This window comes from Amyelois transitella, chromosome 17, assembly GCF_032362555.1.
Source record: "Amyelois transitella isolate CPQ chromosome 17, ilAmyTran1.1, whole genome shotgun sequence".
Lineage (NCBI taxonomy): Eukaryota > Metazoa > Arthropoda > Insecta > Lepidoptera > Pyralidae > Amyelois > Amyelois transitella.
In genome coordinates, this window is record NC_083520.1 from 9030864 (window position 1) to 9049061 (window position 18198).

Below are 18198 nucleotides of genomic sequence, written 5' to 3' on the forward strand. Positions count from 1 at the left end.
AGGCCAGATCCAAATAGTGACAAGAAAATACGTAAGTAGGAACTTACCAAAAATAGACTATTAGCTATTCCTTAATCAAATAGATTAAGTCTTCTTCACCTTACTGTCTCTGTTACACTTGTAACACATAACCCGAGTATAAGTTAAGAATTTAACACAGCATTACGGCAATTGAATAAGCGATCCATGGCTATATACGACAGCGGCGTACATTCAGTGCGGCTTCGAACGCGGCTCGACGCGGTACGCGGTAGACTGAACCAGTGCGAACCGACGCTATGGAACTAGCTGTACTCGGCTTCTTAGCGGTGATAAGCAGTATTCTTCACCAAGGTTTGTTAAGCTTTTGTACTATGACTAACTCTAGATCATTGGCTTTGTGGTTTATTTCGCAAATCCCACGATAATTGTACTTTTATGATATTTAAACAACATTCTTCAGTAAGGTTTGTTGGGATTTTATGTCATTGCTAGTCACGCTTTTATGGTGAGGGAAACATACATACATATGGTCACGTCTATATCCCTTGCGGGGTAGACAGAGCCAACAGTCTTGAAAAGACTGTTGGCTCTGTCTACTCTGTCTGTTGGTTGTTGAAAAGTGAGGGAAACATCGTGAAGAATCCTGCACATTCAGGCATAAGTCCTCCATTGTACAATATATGTTCATATTATTCTAATACCAATAACCGCTCTATAATTTGTTATATTAATTTTTATGTGCAATGAAGAGTTTACAAACAAACAAACGTTATAAAAGTGCCGTGTGGTACCCGGCACCAATACAAAAAAGAATGGGACCACTCTATCTCTTTCCCATGGATGTCGTAAAAGGCGAATAAGGGATAGGCTTACATACTTGGGATTCTTTTTTAGGCGACGGGCTAGCAACCTGTCACTATTTGAATCTCAATTCTATCTTAAAGCCAAATAGCTGAAGGTGGCTTATCAGTCTTTACAAGACTGTTGGCTCTATCTACCCCGCAAGGGATAAAGACGTGATTATATGTATGTTTCTATGTATGTAAACGTTATAATTTATGGAATTGTAAGGCAAACGAAGTCGCGGGTTACAATTAGCAGTTTTATATAAACTATAGATATGTACTAAGATGCCCGCCCGCCCACGTCAAATTAGCTTAATAGCTTCATTCCACTTTCCCCGCTTTTAGCATAATTCGTGTCAATACATTTAAATTGTAGTAGGTACTTATTAAATCTAACACCAGGCTGTGCATTATCGATTGATCTAATATAAATTTTAGCTGTTGTATTTTTTGAACGTTGGTAAAATAATAATAACCCATCACTTTTTTTATTAACAGTTATGAAATACCTACAAAAATACGTTGGTTGGGCGGAGGTTAGTAAATATTAAGAGTGGACAACCCTTATCACTAAGGGGTATGAAAAATAGATGTTGGCCGATTCTCCGACCTACTCAATATGTCATTTCATGAGAGTCGGTCAAGCCTACGATACGAAGATAGTACTGTTTTCTATTTGGTCCACTGTACATGCCTTCTAACATTGTTTCCCTGTAAATGATATGCAAATAAAATATTAGTCCACGAATTTACTCTATATTTTCGTATGCCCAAAATAATCGATGTATTTACGTAAGTATAAACCCATACGGTCATACGTGTTACTATTACTATACTTAAGAGATTTGAGATATCTAAATTTGTAAATTGACGTCCGGTGAAAATGCTACAGTGTAATTTGTTCCGCCGCTTCTTCTACACATGCGCTTTGGAAGCGGTAGTAGTTATAATTAGATTTAAGTGATGTGACGTCACTAAGTGATACCTTGTATCCAATTTTGAAAATCTATCCTATTCTATTTGCTGACATTAAGGATTATATACATCGTTTGAAAAAAATTGAGCACTGTTTTTTCATTATAACTATATTTATAAAACGCAAAGGTGATTGACTAATAGTCGTCTTTGCGTAATGTATGTTATCCCTCAAAAAAAACCTTAATCTGAGTGACTGACTGACTGCTAGACACCGCTCAGCCCAAAATGGTGGAGTAGAACTTAAAATTTAACAAATAGGTTCCTTTATATGGTCTATGGGTACACTAAGATAGAATTTCCCGAAATTCCCGCGGGAACAGATATTACAAAGATTTTCGTTATATTATATGCAGGCAGTGTGATAAAACTAAAAATACGATCGAATTGAGAACCTTCTCCATTGTTGAAGTCGGTTAAATTACGCCTTTATTTTTTTCATACATACATACATGCATATAATCACGCCTATATCCCTTGCGGGGTAGCCAGAGCCAACAGTCTTAAAAAGACTGATAGGCCACGTTCAGCTGTTTGGCTTAATGAAAGAATTGAGATTCAAATAGTGACAGGTTGCTAACCTGTCGCCTAATAGAAGAATCACAAGTTTATAAGCCTATCCCTTATTTTTTTCAGGTATTACATTATCTTGTTACGAATGCAACAGTCACCACAACGAGTCATGTCGAGAGAATCCTCCACATTCAACAAGAACGGTGTGTAAATACGACAGGCCGATATGCAGGACACTGTACATGGAAGTGAAGAAGGAGATCGAGGGCATGACCCCGCACACCAGGGTGGTCAGGACCTGCGGGGAGATGGACGAGAGAGACGTGACGGTAAGACTGACAAAAATGTCATTTTTATTTATGTATGAGAGATCCTGAAAGGTGCGTAGTCTTTGGCAACCACTTAGGTAAAGAAGCGTGATATAATATATCTAATGTTATGTTAGATTTGCCGTGTGGTTCCCGGCACCAGTACAAAAAAGTATAGGACCACTCCATCTCTTTCCCATGGATGTCGTAAAAGGCGACTGACTTACAAACTTGGGGTTCTTTTTTTAGGCGATGATGGGCTAGCAACCTGTCACTATTTGAATCTCAATTCTATCTTAAAGCCAAATAGCTGAACGTGGCCTATATGTCTGTACAAGACTGTTGGCTCTGTCTAGCCCACAAGGGATATAGACGTGACCATATGTATGTATGTATGAGAGATCCTGAAAGGTGCGTAGTCTCTGCAAACCCCTTAGGTAAAGAAGCGTGATTTAATATAATGTATGTTAGATTTGTATACAAAGATAAAATACATACATACACACACATTATCATGACAATACCCCTTGCGGCAGAGCCGACAGTGTTGAAAAGTCTGAAAGGCCACGAACACCTGTATGTGTACTTTATAATGGTACCTATTGAGATTCAAATAGTGACAGGTTGCTAGCCCATCGCCTAAAGCATTCCAAGTTTATTAGCCTATCCCTTAGTCTGCTACAAAGATAAAACTAACTAAAAATAAACAATTCCTTCCAGAGACCATGTTACCGTATCTCCGAGTACGGCGTCAATCAGCTGGTGTGTTCGTGTACAGAAGATAACTGCAATTCTTCTTCCATAACTGCGGTTACCAGAGCTCTGTTGGTGTTAGTGGTGTTCGTCATAGTGTTCTAGAAGTTGCCCGATGACCTTAGTTTATTTTTTACATACATACATACATAAAATCACGCCTCTTTCCCGGAGGGGTAAGCAGAGACTACCTCTTTCCACTTGCCACGATCTCTGCATACTTCCTTCGCTTCATCCACATTCATAACTGTCTTCATGCAAGCTCGGCGGTTTCGGGTAGTTTATTTTTATATAGGTATAATTAACAGAACCTTTGTTGACCGTTGACAGAAATTTGTTTTAGAAGTTGTCTTGTTAACCATTAATTTACATTGATTTTAATATCAGTTAAAATAATTGTTTATAGCAAACAATAGGTCAACTTACTTACTTAATAGTTACTTATTCGAAAAATATCTTCTCTCGACAGTGCTAAACAAGTCTGTTTAATGGTCAGGTTTTTAAAAAGAAATAGCATTGGTAACGTTTATTAACAGCATACCTACCATCACTAAATAAATATATATATTCTCTTAACATTTTATTATCCACAATCTTATTGCACATTCATAAAAACACTACTTTAGTTATTATACCAATAACTAAAGTAGTGTTAGGTTCATATCACGTAGATCAGGCTAAGGCTAGGCTAGGATATACTAGTTTCGTACACATGATATCAGTGATATTATTTCTTTTGTATAGAAATCAAGATAATCTCGTTAGAATCAGTAAGTCGCTCAATTGCGGAGCTGATTCAACCGGTCGGCACATCCTCGTAATTATTGCTTACAATCGGATTACCGCCATTTATACTACTGTCCAACCCAGACTTTCAGCCATATTTTTAATTTTTAAAATTATTAGACGTTAATGAATTTAGATTCTTTGAATTTTATATTTTGGAAATGATATTGAAATTCTTTAATATTTCATGCGTCGTATTAATAAAATAAAATATTTAAGAAATTAAATACTTTTGGTATATCTTGACGTTCTTTGTTTATTTTTTCTATTTAAATAATTTTATATTTAGAAAAATTATACACGTCTAGCATTTCTAGGAAAATGTAGAGAACAAAATAAACCCAAATTAAGGTGAAAAAAATATTCAGACATACTTTGTACCATACCTACTATAATTTTTTAATTGTTATTTTTGTTTTTATTTGCATCTTTGTATAGGAATCTGTATCTATATTTATGTAAGTAATTTTGGTATTTTAAAATTGTACTTACTTAATTACTTCTAAGTACTTAAAAGTGTTCTAAGTCGACAAATGTGAAATTACCAAAAGAAATAATTAAAACCCTTTTTACTATTGTTGTTTTATTATTGCACTTTATAAGGCATGTACTTGTACGTGAAATATTATTACCATTATCATAAAATAAAAAGGGGTTAGATTGTTGGAACTTACGCAAAAAGGCTTCGAAATAGTAAACGGTTGCTTTTAATGATAGACAGAGCATAGTTAAAAATACTTACTAGGCATCGTTTAAAATTTGAAACGCCTTTCTTCTAAATAATTTTAGAAATTCCTGAAATTCCTAGGAAAATCGTAGTGGCTAATAAAAGTCTTATTAGGTTAAACAAAAAAGTATGAAACTGGACCATAAAGTTGCCTGCCCGAATGCAAATTTCGAATCCCATTTACATCTCCAGATTACGTAGGCTTAGTTAGTTTAACTATATGTTAGTATGAAATACATACATAATTAAAGTCACGTCTATATTACTTGTGGGTTTGAAGATCCATCAGCCTCTATGGCTTTGTGATGGAATTAAGTTTGTTTGTTTGTAATATATTTATTGCACAGAAATTTACACAGTCACAAGAAAAAGTATATAGTTTTAAAAGAAATAAATCACTTGCAATGAGTATGATATAGATTAATAAAAAATAAAAAATGATTCAGTGCCTGAAAGTATAACGCAAAAATTTAAGTTTATGCAAAAGCTACACCACATCAAGGTATCGATATAACTGCTACATGTGTAGTCTCTAGTACAATAAATTGACATAGATTGAATTAATTTAAATTGACTATAACAAGAGGGGACCACGACTTAGCACAATGTAACACCAGTCTTTCTGCCAGCAAAAATGGTGAAGATTTTTATTTTTATATTTCTTACATATTATCATGTAATGAAGTGACCACTATTTGAAATAGTGTGTTACAAACGGACAAAACATCAGATTACATCACGTTGTGCTGTAAAGTACTTACGTTGTTATAACTATGCGTTGGAGTCTGAGGTTATTATACTAAAGACTTCATCGTGAGCAGATGCTGGTCTCTCGTGGAGTTCATAAGTTTTAATAATGGAAACGTTGGCCATTGTACTTGTGATTTTGTGTGGATTACTTCAATTTGGTAAGTAATATTTTATATATTTTTTTTCTCTCTCTCTTTTAAGAAAAAGTCATCTTTTGTTTATATTTTAGAAACAGAACATTATTTGTTTTTCTGTTCTTTTTTTCATTTATTTCGTACAATAAATCGTACGCACAGGAATGTAATTAATACGTATTAATAGGCAATTTTTATTTGTGTAGTGTTGTTTTATTTATAAATAATATTTGACGAAGGTGGATATTTATTATCACAGAGCCGAAACTAAACCAGTTTCACTTAAATTTTACAACCTACCTTGTAAATTTTGGAAATTTTCCGCGGGTTTAAGCAAGAATTTTGGCAAAATAATGTTCCCAGTTGCACTTTGAGGTCTGGAATCCTTTTTTCCGAATCTGAATATGAATGAACTAAAATATAGGTACATACATAAAATCACGCCTCTTTCCCGGAGGGGTAGGCAGAGACTACCTCATTCCATTTGCCACGATCTCTGAATACTTCCTTCGCTTCATCCACATTCATAACTCTATTCATGCAAGCTCAGCGGTTTCGGGTACTTTTGACCTGATCCTTTACCAGGACGTCCTTCATTTGATCAAGATACGTTCGTCTAGGTCTTCCCACTCCGACCTAACTAACATATACCTTACAAAATTTATCAATTTACCTACATATTTACAGGATTCGCGATCACATGTTACGAATGTAACAGTGCAACGAACCATCTTTGCGGGGAGAACATTCTCCCGGACAGTCTGAAGAGGAACTGTTCGGACCTGGACCGAGGTGTTACCCATACTTTGTGCAGGAAGATCATTCAGCATGTGGACTACGGTATCAATGGGCAGCTGCCGACCAGCAGGGTGGTGAGAGCTTGTGGCTGGGATGAGACCAAATATAAGGTAGGACTTACATATAGTCTTAGACTTACTACTCTGTCAAGAAAGTAGCGGGAAAAGATCAATAATACACAAACTGTTTGTTATTCATCCAAATTTATTTTATCACCTTCAAAATATGCTCCTTTAGAAACGATACACTTACGCCAACGAATAATCCAATCATCAAAACATTTTTTAAACGCTGTTTCCGGAATTGAGGTCAGTTCTCGCCGCGAATTCTCTTTTATGTCTTCTACCGATTGAAAACGGGTGCCACGAAGTGGTAATTTGAGTTTAGGAAAAAGAAAAATGTCGGCTGGAGCCATATCTGGTGAATATGGTGGTTGCTCGATGGTATTTGTTGAGTGTTTGGTTAAAAATTCGTTCACAATGATGGCCTTGTGCGAAGGTGCATTATCATGGTGCAAAATCCAAGAATTTTCTTTCTACAAATCTGGCCTTTTTCGTCGGATTTGCTCTCTTAAACGCCGCATAACACTCAAATAATATTCCTTATTTACCGTTTGACCTTCCGGCAAGAATTCCAAGTGCACAACACCGCGATAGTCAAAGAAAACAGTCAACATGACTTTGACTTTTGAACGACTTTGGCGTGGTTTTTTCGGTTTCGGTTCAGTTGGAAGGCGCCACTCCGAAGCTTGTTGACTAGTTTGCATGCCAAACTCGTAAACCCACGTCTCGTCACCAGTAACAATGCGTTTCATGAATGTTGGGTCGGAATTGACTCGTTCTAGCATGTCCTCAGCGACTCTCATGCGATTGAGTTTTTGAAAAAAAATCAGGTCTTTTGGGACTAGCCGAGCGGCAACATGTTTCATACCCAAATTATTAGTTAAAATGGTACGGATCGACTCGTGAGATACAGAAAGTTCGGTGGCTATCTCTCTCAAAGTTGAATGAGGATTTTCAGTCACTATTTCCTTCACTTTTGCGATGTTAACTTCAGTTGCAGACGTTGATGGCCTACCAGAGCGAGGCAAATCTTCCATCACATCTCGACCGCTTTTGAACGCTTTGTACCACTCATAAGCACGAGTTTTTGATAAAGTCGATTCACCGTAAGCCTTCTGTAACATTTTCAGTGACTCCGAACACGATATTCCATTGGCAATGCAAAATTTAAGACAAACTCTTTGTTCGATGTTTTTATCCATTATGAAATTAGCAATACACACTAGATATGATATAACTAAAAATAGCACTGTATTTAATGTAAACAACAGATGCAACTCAAACTCCGCGCCAAAATGGAAAACAGTTGTGCCAATCTAACAACAACAAAAAAAACAAAAATTTGAATTTGGAACCATAAATAAATAATCCATTCCCGATACTTTTCTGACTGAATGTATATAAATATTTAGTCACGTCTATATCCCTTGCGGGGTAGACAGAGCCAACAGCCAACAGTCTTTAGAAGAATGAAGGGCCGTGTGGTTTCCGGCACCAATAAAAAAAAGAATAGGACCACTCCATCTCGTTCCAATGGATACTTAGGTGGCGACTAAGGGTAAGGCTTATAAACTCGGGATTCGTCTTTTAGACGATAGGCTAGCAACTATTTGAATCTCAATTCTATCATTGAACCAGGCAGCTGAATGTGGCCTAGCGGTCTTATTAAGACTGTTGGCTCTGTCTACCCGGCAAGGGAATATATGATTGTTGTGATTATATGTATGTATGTACATATGTTTCGATTTTTTATGAGTTTAATTTATATACTTAATTTGGTTACTAAAAAACTGGCAGAAGTAGCGAGAATTAGCTAGTTTTAAATAATCAAATATAGATACTATTTTAGCTTTTTGGTAAAAATATATATTTTAATAGTGCTACTGTTACTCTGACAACAACAAAAAACAATAAAGCCATAGCGAATGGCCTCGGGATTTAATTTATTTATTATAACCTCTCTTTTCCCCAGGGCTCCTGCTACCACCGGTCAGGGTATGGAGGCCGCCAGGAGGTCTGCTCCTGCACCAAAGATTTATGTAACAACGCTCATGCGTCATCTACGTCCATCACAGTTCTTCTGACAACTTTTGTTATATTCTCTTTGAAATTGAAATAACATCAGTGTAACTTTGAAATTGAAATCACTTGAATGTAACTTTGAAATAGAAATAACATCAGTGTAACTTTGAAATTGAAATCACTTGAATGTAACTTTGAAATTGAAATAACGTAAATATAACTTTGATTCGATATTAGGTTAATGCAACTTTGAAATTAAAGTTACAAGAATGTTACTTTGAAATTGAAGTATGTTCAATGTAAATTTGGAATTTAAATAATTTTTACTTTGAAATAGAAATACTTTGATAAAATAAGTACACAAGCCTGAAGTACGCTAATAAATACATTCATGCTATTACTTATACTGTAAAAAAACATTTGCATACACGTCCATATCTATAGATTTTAGAGTATATACTAAGTTTAAACATCTAGTTGTCTCAAAGAGGACAAGCGATTCAATTGCCTAAATATGCAGGTTTCCGCACGCTTGTTTTTTAGCAAAGTTGTAGTTATTATTAACCTTATATTGTAATTATTCTAAATCTGGTGAGCGTCTGAAAGTGTTAGTAAGTGAAAATGTTAGATGTAGTTGATTTAGAAGTGTATATGTAATTTTAGTTCGATGAAACAACAGTTCTCAGTAATAGACCTGAATGTGAAGCGAAATAAAAGCCTGCAATGTTTTAAATTTTATTTTTTGTCTATTCTTTACTATAGGTACTTCTATGAGGTTAAGAAGGTAATTTTTTTTCATCATTTTAATAAATCATATATACGTAAGTTTAATTTCTTAGGATCCAGAAAAAAATTGTTTACATTATCCTTAAAACTGATCTGTACAATAATTTTAAATCAGACATACCTAAATTTAATATCTTAGAAAGTAGATAAGTAAGTATATTTTTTACATCGATGTTTATTACGATACAAATATTTTTTTTTAACATTTTCTTAAAAACTGATTTGTAAGTACTATTAATTTATTTTATAAACGGTCCTAACAGAACCTGCATGGTAAATACTGTCGGCACGGAAAAGTAAAACTGTGTGACACGAACAAACAATTGAACCGGATCATATGGTAAATTTCATTTATTGGCAAGTCGTTGCACTGCACATCGAGGGTAGCGAAATGAACATGAGAATAATTTTCTGTAGAAAAAAAACACATTTAAAATAAGGAAAAATCGCAGTGCCCCATCAACAAAGGAAATCATAGCGGTTATTTCGTAAGAATTAAATATTTATACGGCTTGAAGTTCTTGACAAGTAATTTTAGTTTTTTTAATATGTTCTGAGAGGCAAAGGATCGTCTGTAGAAGGACAAGCATTAAACTGACGGTAAGTTTTAACTTTATTTAGATTATTTTTCCGTTTTTCTTGTAAAATTGTAGCGATTGATAAAAAAGGGGAGAAGATTCCTTTTTGCAGTAGTAAATACAGTTTTCCGATGTAATGTGAAAGTTTTACGCTTATATTTTATAGTGTTATAATATTTATTGTATTTAGACGATATTTAAATGATTTGGGATGATAAAAATCATCGTCAGCCGATCATTCCACGGGCACCATCTAGATCACTTTTACTGTTATGTCACAGTTGAATAAATTTTTCCTCCTCTCAATCACAAACTTAATTTACGTTCGGCCTACACCGCAGATTTTCCGTTTTCTTTCAAAGAATAGTTTTATTTAACTAAGTGGTTAATGCTATCAAATCCATAACATCTAATCTCTCTGTGAAAACGTTGATTTTAAAGTCTTATAAAATGCATAATTTTCCCGAAATTATCCTGGCCAAAAATCGAATTCAGTCGCCATCTTATTTCTGGATAGCAATTTAATCACCTAAGTACTTACAGTTACTTTCAAGATAATTAAAAAAAAATTCAATCAATGAAAAATATATGAAGCATTATCAGATTCTTGATATAGTTGAGTTATTTTACTGATGATTCTGGTTTGATTCATGAAATTTTTTTAACGTTTTTATTTTATTATTTCTTAGACAGAACTGACTGTTTCATTTTCATGGACTCCCAATTATATTTGCATAAATAATACAATTGCCTAATAAGCAAGTTAAATAGAATAATTTTAATTATTCTAAAAATTTTCATTTAACATTCTTTGAAGTCGGATTTAAAGGTTGGGCAGTTTCTACTAGTGAACCGTTTGTGTAATGAAATAAACGATGCAAACGTGAGATACGACGAAAAGATTCTAATCATCTTAAAATATGTGTAGATTATCGAGCCAAATGCAAGAATATGGTGGCACTTCGTCTAACAAGGAGTTCCGTGAAGGAGTCGAGGGGGCCAGGGACAGGACCACAGCCCACCAACCAGAGGGGTTCCAACCCTCGCAGCACCAGTACACCATGATCCAGCAGAAGGGATATGGTAACCACCCAAAATACTGAAGTTATTATTTTAGTCTTCTTTCTTTTAGACTGCAAAGTTAGGTGAATTGATCCTATAAATCTTTAAACCTGTACAAGTAACCCAACATCTCCAAGATGGCATTGTAACGATCATTAAGAAGGAAATTGACAACAATGAACTGGTCAGTTTGTTCAAAAAAATGGCATAAACTTTTTAAATGCTAATTATATTCTCATTATCATCTTTAAGTCTATATGGACAAAGGTTCATTCAAATGTTAATTGTAATAGAAATATTAAAAGATTGTAAAGATGGTGATGATGGTATACAAATTTCAGTAGCTTTTATATTATTCTGTGTTTCAGGATGTGCTACCAAGGACCTTTCTGACCCAAATATGGCAACGTATTGCCGAGTAGCAACGGGTATATACGAAGCTACCGCCTCTAATCAGCAGTATCAGAATCCAAGGTAATAAGTATAAATTAATAACAAAGTTATGTTCTCAAATTTATTTGTAAATTTTCATATTGACTTTCAGATACAACAACCCGTCAGCTCCTACCTTTAGTTCACCTCCAAATTCACCTCTAGTTGGGCTAATTTTTGACCCGTCCTCTCCTAACTACAGTGGGCCAGGTGTATCGGGAGAAAGAGGACTTAACTCAAATAGACGATCACAAAGTTCTTGGTCAATTTCCAGTCAAGAACCAATTGGCACTGGAGCAAAGAAAAAAATTGTCAGAAGTCAGGACAAACGAAACGCATACAACTCTGATCCTCGTTTCCACGAGAGATATAAAGATAATACAGATACAGAACGTCAAAGGAAACAAGATAAGAACTTGAGTTCAGAATCCACTTCGAGCCTTAATTTTTTTGTTGAGGGAGAAAGAATGGTTTCTGAACTTTGTAATATACCTGATTCTGGGTCGAGGCCCGAATCTAATGGACACAAGCAGAAGAACAATTCAGAAGTCGACAAAAATAAAGCACCTGATTCCTCTGATACTATGCAGACTGTTTTGGATAAAATTATTATTCACGATCAAATACCTAACCAAATTGTTCAGTTAGCAATAGAAGCCTGTACTGATGCCGAGAACATAGCAATCACACATCACAACAGACCATGTTTCAAAAATATACATTCAATTTGCGCCAAAACTAGATCTAACGTACAAAAGCCAGACAGTGCTGTCCCAAATTTACACTCTCAAGGAATTCCATGGGTAATCAAAAATTTCATTTTTTCTTTTGTGCGCATTTTAGACGGTTGGAAGGGAGCCAAAGAACTTTTAAGTGAAAAACATGAGACATTTTCTAGAATTGAAAATAAGTATTACAGCCCAAATATTAGAGAATGTTTTGTGCAATGGCAAGCTGTGACAAAAGAAATGTTGACGCATATGTATAAAACATTTAAGTGTCTTGATCATGGATTTACCATGGAACAAAAGAGTTTTACACACAATTATTATGCCACTAATTCAGCAGCTCCGAGACACCAAAATCAGAGCAAGTTTCAGCAGACAAAGCCTCACGTAAGCACTCCGAGACCTGTGAATGCGTCGCCTCAACCATTTAATGCAGTGCAGCCTCCGTGGGCTCAGAACCAAGGTCAAACTTCTACTCAAAGTTTCAGCGACAATCAATGGCAATCTCGTTCGGCTGTCACATACAAAAAGTTTCCTGTGATTCCTCCACCAAATTCTCACAATTTTTATCCACTTAATGATCAAGCTGAAATTGATAATTACCAGAAAGCTCATTATAAGTGTGATCCTTGCAGTGTACGTGAAGCAAAACCTAGGCAGTCATGGACGATTACGAATGTCCCAGATTTCAGAGCATTAGAAAACATGTGCCATGCAGATCAAAGAGAACTTTATAATCAACTCAAACATAAGATGGATGCAGAACTTGGAAAAGCGCCAGGTCAGCCACTGATAGGAAATATTCCATGTGATCTCCTGCAAAGAAGAGAAATGGAACTAAAGGCTAAAATGATTCCTTTGAGTCATGTTGAAAAAACATTAATACCAAGCATGGCAGCGGCTGCAGATATGAGAGGCTGTTTTGTACAGAAAAATAATAGCGGTGGAGATACAAAAGAAGAAACTGATTTTTTTGCGGCGTGGGGTCAGATGGTCCAAAAAGAACCTAATGATTATATAACTCATCACTCTCACAACATTCCAATCCCAACAAATGTTGTGACGATTTCAAGTAATATTTCTGGCCCCGTGCAATTTATTGATCCCGAAAATGATGAGTTTCATGAGATGTCTAAAGTTTATATGAAGCCTGGAAGTTACAAAGTGCCTATTAAGTCTACAGATCCTTTTATGCAAGGAAATTCTGAAATAGTATTTGACAACCCGGTGATGGACGAGGTGTCATCTTTAAAAATAAAACCAGCTTTTCCACCCATCACCCTGGCACCTCAACCAAAATATAATCTCGAGTCATGGCCTTGTATGATGCCAAGACGTGCTGATGACATGTGCACCGACGAGCAGAAGGTTATATGTCGACCGGGAATTCCAAACATTGATATGAGAGATCCATTTGATATTCTTTCTTGCGTGACATCCGATCGTGCTTGGGAAGCTGCCAAGGAGGCCGCACCAAGGTTGATGGATTTCATCCATGAAGGATCTAAATCTGATACAGCTCGTTTGTATGATGCCTTAGGATTGGGTTCTACGGGAGAATACATTGTAAACATCAAGCAACCGAAACTGGGAATGGATCAGACAGATGTGTGGGCATCAGGTGTGACCTCTAATAATTTTGTTTCTAAAGAAATATCCACTAACTGGAGTCAAGATACAAATCAAGAGAACTATTTGCTGCCCAAAGATCAAGAGCAATCAATATTCACTGAAGATATTTCCAAATTACTTGATTGTGACCCTAAACCTATAGAGGTCGACGATCAAATAGAAGTGCTTGAATCTGTCAAAGATTTAAAAGAAAATGCTCGATGTCCCAACTTTGATCAAACAGGAAATTACGTAAGAGATGAAAATCAAAAGAAAAATAGTGGAAAAGCTAAAGTTACCGCTTCAGGTATGTGGTACCATCCTAAAAAGAAGAAGCCATTACCATCAGCTACTACAAAAAAATTTGAGTCCATATTGTCAACTCTGTCTCAAATTAACGAAGCTAATTTTATTCAACATGATATGGACATTAAAGTGGTGAGTAAAGTTTTGCAGCTTCAACATGAAGTTTTAAGTTAAATGAAGAACCATCATCCTAGTTAACGTTTATTTCACTTCTAGGCTCCAAGATTTTACGAAGTAGTGAAGTATCCAATGTGTCTTCATGATATCGCTACAAAGTTGAAAAATTCTTCTTATACTGAATATGATCAAGTGGTTCAAGACTTCAGACGCATTTTTAATAATGTTCGTCTATACTTAAAGGTAATCCAATTAAGTCTATAATAATGTATAATAATTTCAACCTGTTCAGACAAGCGCAACCCTTTCGTATTAACACAAATTTCGGGTTTTTTTTGGGTAATTTTCCTCTCCGTTTATATTGTAAAAGTCAATATAAAAGTAAGTTTAATGTGATACTTCTTTTAGACCTTAGCTACAGTAGCAACCTGTCACTATCCTTAGTCCCACGTTTTGTGTTCGTAGAGCTTTCCGGATGCGAATATGAAAAAAAATGTGAACAAAGTCTCTGCCGACTTTGAGAAAATGTTAAACGACGAGTTTGTAAAATCCGAAGTCAAGATGAAGGCCCACGAAAATATGGAATCTAATTCTGCTTCGAGCAAGAAAGAGGGAAAGGATACTGATGCCAACAAAGCAGATATTAAAAACGATGAGGGTAATAAGAAAACAGCCCCAAATGCAGCTACCAGCGATGAAAACAATTAAAATTAATGTTTCGATTTATTAAACGAATTAATTTCTAAATTACATAAAGACAAACATTTATATATACATTTCATCTTTTCAGTCAACAGTCAATGTGTAGGCATTGATGTTTTTGGAATTTGATTTTATATTTTATTTCTTTTTTATTTGTTTCATTTAGGAGCATCCATTAATTGGCTGCTTGAAATTTACAATTTATTATCTACTTATTGACATTCATCATTATCGATAAATTAGTTAAGAAACCTCTAGTCAACAGCGAGATGATTTTTTAAACAAATGTCAGTGAAGTTATCAGAACTATTACTTCTTAAGGTTATCAATTTAATGTGTAAGTGCTGCCAATTTTTCGAAAGGACATTTTTCGCTTCCAGAGTGGGGCTGAACTAGATTTATTCTCTATTATTTCTTGTCTTCTTCCTTGCATATTTAATTATAGTTTTTAATTTGTCTTTCTTCTTTTACTTACTTACTAGTGATCCGTGTTGATTTTTGTGCAGAAAAACAAATTTATGTTTTGATGCGATACCAGATGAGTTACTTTTTCTTTAATAATATCAATTTCATTGCTACTGACAAGGTTCCCACTGTTTCTCAATAAATATTGTTATACTTACTTCAAACACTCTAATAGAATTTCATGTTCTTTTTTATACTGCTATCTGTGATGTATATTTAGGTAAAAGTTAATAAATGGAATCTTATATCACGCTTAATTAACTTTACGATTTACTTGAAACATGTAAATAGTTAAAAATAGAAGCTGTACAAAAATGAATCCTTAAAAGTTTAAGTTTCCTGGGATCGCGAATACAAGCTGTACTTGTTAATATATATCTAGGTGGTTCAAAGCTTCTTGGAAATTCGGTTCATTTCATGGGAGGTTTAATTAATTACACATTGTTAGTGTGCCTATTCTATGGTATTTGTTGTAACACTATTATGTTCAGGATTTGATGTCTTTTACAGGCAAAGCATAAGTTCGACGAAGATAGATATGTACATTAATAAAGTCAAGCAGAGCTAGGTGTGTTAGCTAGCTACACTATCAAAATTGCATTTCTTTCTGATCTATTTGGAACTTCTCATGACACCTTACTTTATACAAAGCTCCATTTTAATTTTGACCTTTGTTCATTTGCTGTTTCAACATTGATTGTTTAATATTTTTAATTGATTTTTGAGTCCATTTTACCTGCCATAGAGAAATAAGTGAATTACTTACGACGTCCGCATTTGATTTTAATTTGGCAAAGTATTTGAATATAAGTTGTGCAAATTTGAAATTTAATCTTGACGACGTTCGGGTTAATTTTAAGTATTCATTAAGTTGTGATGTTATTATTTAACTTATTTACCTAAAATTATGGCAAGGAACTCCTATGATAATAAAAGAGTTGTTTCTTATTCGTTTTCTCATTTCATAGTTAGTCAAATATTTGGTTCTAAGGTACTGATAATTTCTCTTCAAACATTATTATGATCGACAAAGGGATAAACTTCACTTTCACTCGCAGGTTACAAAGAATCGCGGCGTGGAATCTAATATTTCACACTTTGGTCACACTGCACGCTCTCCCTCCATTAGTTTTGTGGATAACGCCCATCTGGTTAAACTGGGTTAATCAATCAATCGTATTGGCTGGAATACAACATATTACAGGCTAAAAAAAACAAACTCTTCAACACCGAATAACCAATTAACTGCACGTTTAGAACTCCGGTGAAAATTTTTAACTGAATTACCTTGTGATTCAGTAGTAGTAGTGTGATTCAGTGAGTAAAAGATGAACTGTTCAGTGGATTTGCTAAGACAAGAGAAATACTAATGCCTTGTCAACGTTGTCGATTCTCAGTTCGATCATCATAATATTGATTGCGATGATCATAATGAGATGTGCGATTTAATTATTTTTTTCGCTCAACCGTCGAACAACTGAGATTTTTTTAAGTATAGACCCGTAAAGGAGTAGAGTATTTAGGAAATACTCGTCAATGAACATTTAGATTCCAATACTCACAAGAAAGAAACCCTCAGTCACTTACCAAAATAAGACGGTGAAAATTCTATTCTTATACTACCCATTACTCGGATTTAGAAATGATGCAAAGTTTACTCTTTATTATGATGTATAACGTAAACTATCGTCGATACTAATTACGTAACGATTTTTATGGGTTACCCATCTGGAATGCGGAGATCAGGCGGAAATCTCTTTGGGTAAGACTTATCCACTCCAGGATCATAGATAAACATTAGACATATGCAAGGTCGTCCAGGTGAGGTCCATAAAACTCCAATCGTGACTTAGTCCAGGGTGATGATAAGTGATTTTCCGTCTATCCCACTACTCCAATAGTATTGTCTTCATGTTGGGGCAACTAGGACAATTTCGTTAGTATCACTTGTCCCACGACACTACTTGGACAATCTCACTTGTCCCATAATGGGACAATGGGACAATGAGACAATGGGACAATAGGACTAGTGGGAAAGATCTTTTAGTTTTTACTTTCTTTTATTTCTATTATTACGCTTCTTTTCTGGAAAAGTGGGCAGAGACTATATCTTTCCACCTGTCACGATCCTGCATACCTCTTTTGCATCATCCATATTCATCACTCTTGTTGGTTTAGTTTAGGGTAACACACAGCACATAGCAATATAATACTTACTAGCTGTGCCCACGACTTCGTCCGCGTGGAATAGTTATTTTGGGCATCATTGAAGCTCTCAAGGATGAATAATTTTCTCCGTTTATTTCACATTTTACATTATTTCTTCGCTCCTTATAGTTGCAGCGTGATGTTATACAGCCTAAAGCCTTCATCAATAAATGGTCTATTCAACACAAAAATAATTTTTCAATTCGAACCTGAATAGATCCTGAGATTAGCGCGTTCAAACAAACAAACTCTTCAGTTTTATAATATTAGTATATATTTAGAACTCGCATACTTAATGATAATACGTGAAAGTAAGTCCATTTGTACAAGGATCTTTGCACTGTCACCACAGAAATATAAATAATGTAGTGCTTCTAAACCTAGTGCAAACATTCTTGACATCTAAAACCTAGATAATGGATGTCAAACAATGCTTTGCTTTCCATTTTAAAGGTGTATTAGCGTTTATTTACCTTCTGTACATACATACACATACAGGTTCCCGGCACCAATAGAAAAAAGAATAGGACCACTCCAACCCCTTTCCA

At 35.1% G+C, this 18198-nt stretch overlaps 3 protein-coding genes across 3 annotated transcripts; all 3 read left to right on the top strand.

Annotated features, from left to right (window-relative positions):
• Positions 1–202: 202 nt before the first annotated feature.
• Positions 203–4599, top strand: LOC106138824 (uncharacterized). The gene is made up of 3 exons (XM_013340104.2): positions 203–333; positions 2439–2644; positions 3344–4599. The coding sequence occupies exons 1-3, from the start codon at positions 279–281 to the stop codon at positions 3479–3481; spliced, it is 399 nt and encodes a 132-aa protein (XP_013195558.1). The 5' UTR covers positions 203–278; the 3' UTR covers positions 3482–4599.
• A 1112-nt stretch (positions 4600–5711) lies between these two features.
• Positions 5712–8752, top strand: LOC106138812 (uncharacterized). The gene is made up of 3 exons (XM_013340093.2): positions 5712–5797; positions 6461–6681; positions 8606–8752. The coding sequence occupies exons 1-3, from the start codon at positions 5746–5748 to the stop codon at positions 8750–8752; spliced, it is 420 nt and encodes a 139-aa protein (XP_013195547.1). The 5' UTR covers positions 5712–5745.
• Positions 8753–10957: 2205 nt separating this feature from the next.
• Positions 10958–14983, top strand: LOC106138813 (uncharacterized). Its single transcript, XM_013340094.2, has 5 exons — positions 10958–11102; positions 11450–11555; positions 11626–14290; positions 14375–14518; positions 14741–14983. The coding sequence occupies exons 1-5, from the start codon at positions 10961–10963 to the stop codon at positions 14981–14983; spliced, it is 3300 nt and encodes a 1099-aa protein (XP_013195548.2). The 5' UTR covers positions 10958–10960.
• The last annotated feature ends 3215 nt before the right edge of the window (positions 14984–18198 follow it).

Coding starts and splice junctions, on each gene's coding strand:
- LOC106138812 (XM_013340093.2), top strand. CDS start 5,746: ATGGAAACGTTGGCCATTGTACTTGTGATTTTGTGTGGATTACTTCAA. Junction 5,798..6,460: donor GTGTGGATTACTTCAATTTG/GTAAGTAATATT, acceptor ACATATTTACAG/GATTCGCGATCACATGTTAC. Junction 6,682..8,605: donor GGGATGAGACCAAATATAAG/GTAGGACTTACA, acceptor TCTTTTCCCCAG/GGCTCCTGCTACCACCGGTC.
- LOC106138813 (XM_013340094.2), top strand. CDS start 10,961: ATGCAAGAATATGGTGGCACTTCGTCTAACAAGGAGTTCCGTGAAGGA. Junction 14,291..14,374: donor ATGATATGGACATTAAAGTG/GTGAGTAAAGTT, acceptor TTTCACTTCTAG/GCTCCAAGATTTTACGAAGT. Junction 14,519..14,740: donor ATGTTCGTCTATACTTAAAG/GTAATCCAATTA, acceptor TTGTGTTCGTAG/AGCTTTCCGGATGCGAATAT.
- LOC106138824 (XM_013340104.2), top strand. CDS start 279: ATGGAACTAGCTGTACTCGGCTTCTTAGCGGTGATAAGCAGTATTCTT. Junction 334..2,438: donor AAGCAGTATTCTTCACCAAG/GTTTGTTAAGCT, acceptor TATTTTTTTCAG/GTATTACATTATCTTGTTAC. Junction 2,645..3,343: donor TGGACGAGAGAGACGTGACG/GTAAGACTGACA, acceptor AATTCCTTCCAG/AGACCATGTTACCGTATCTC.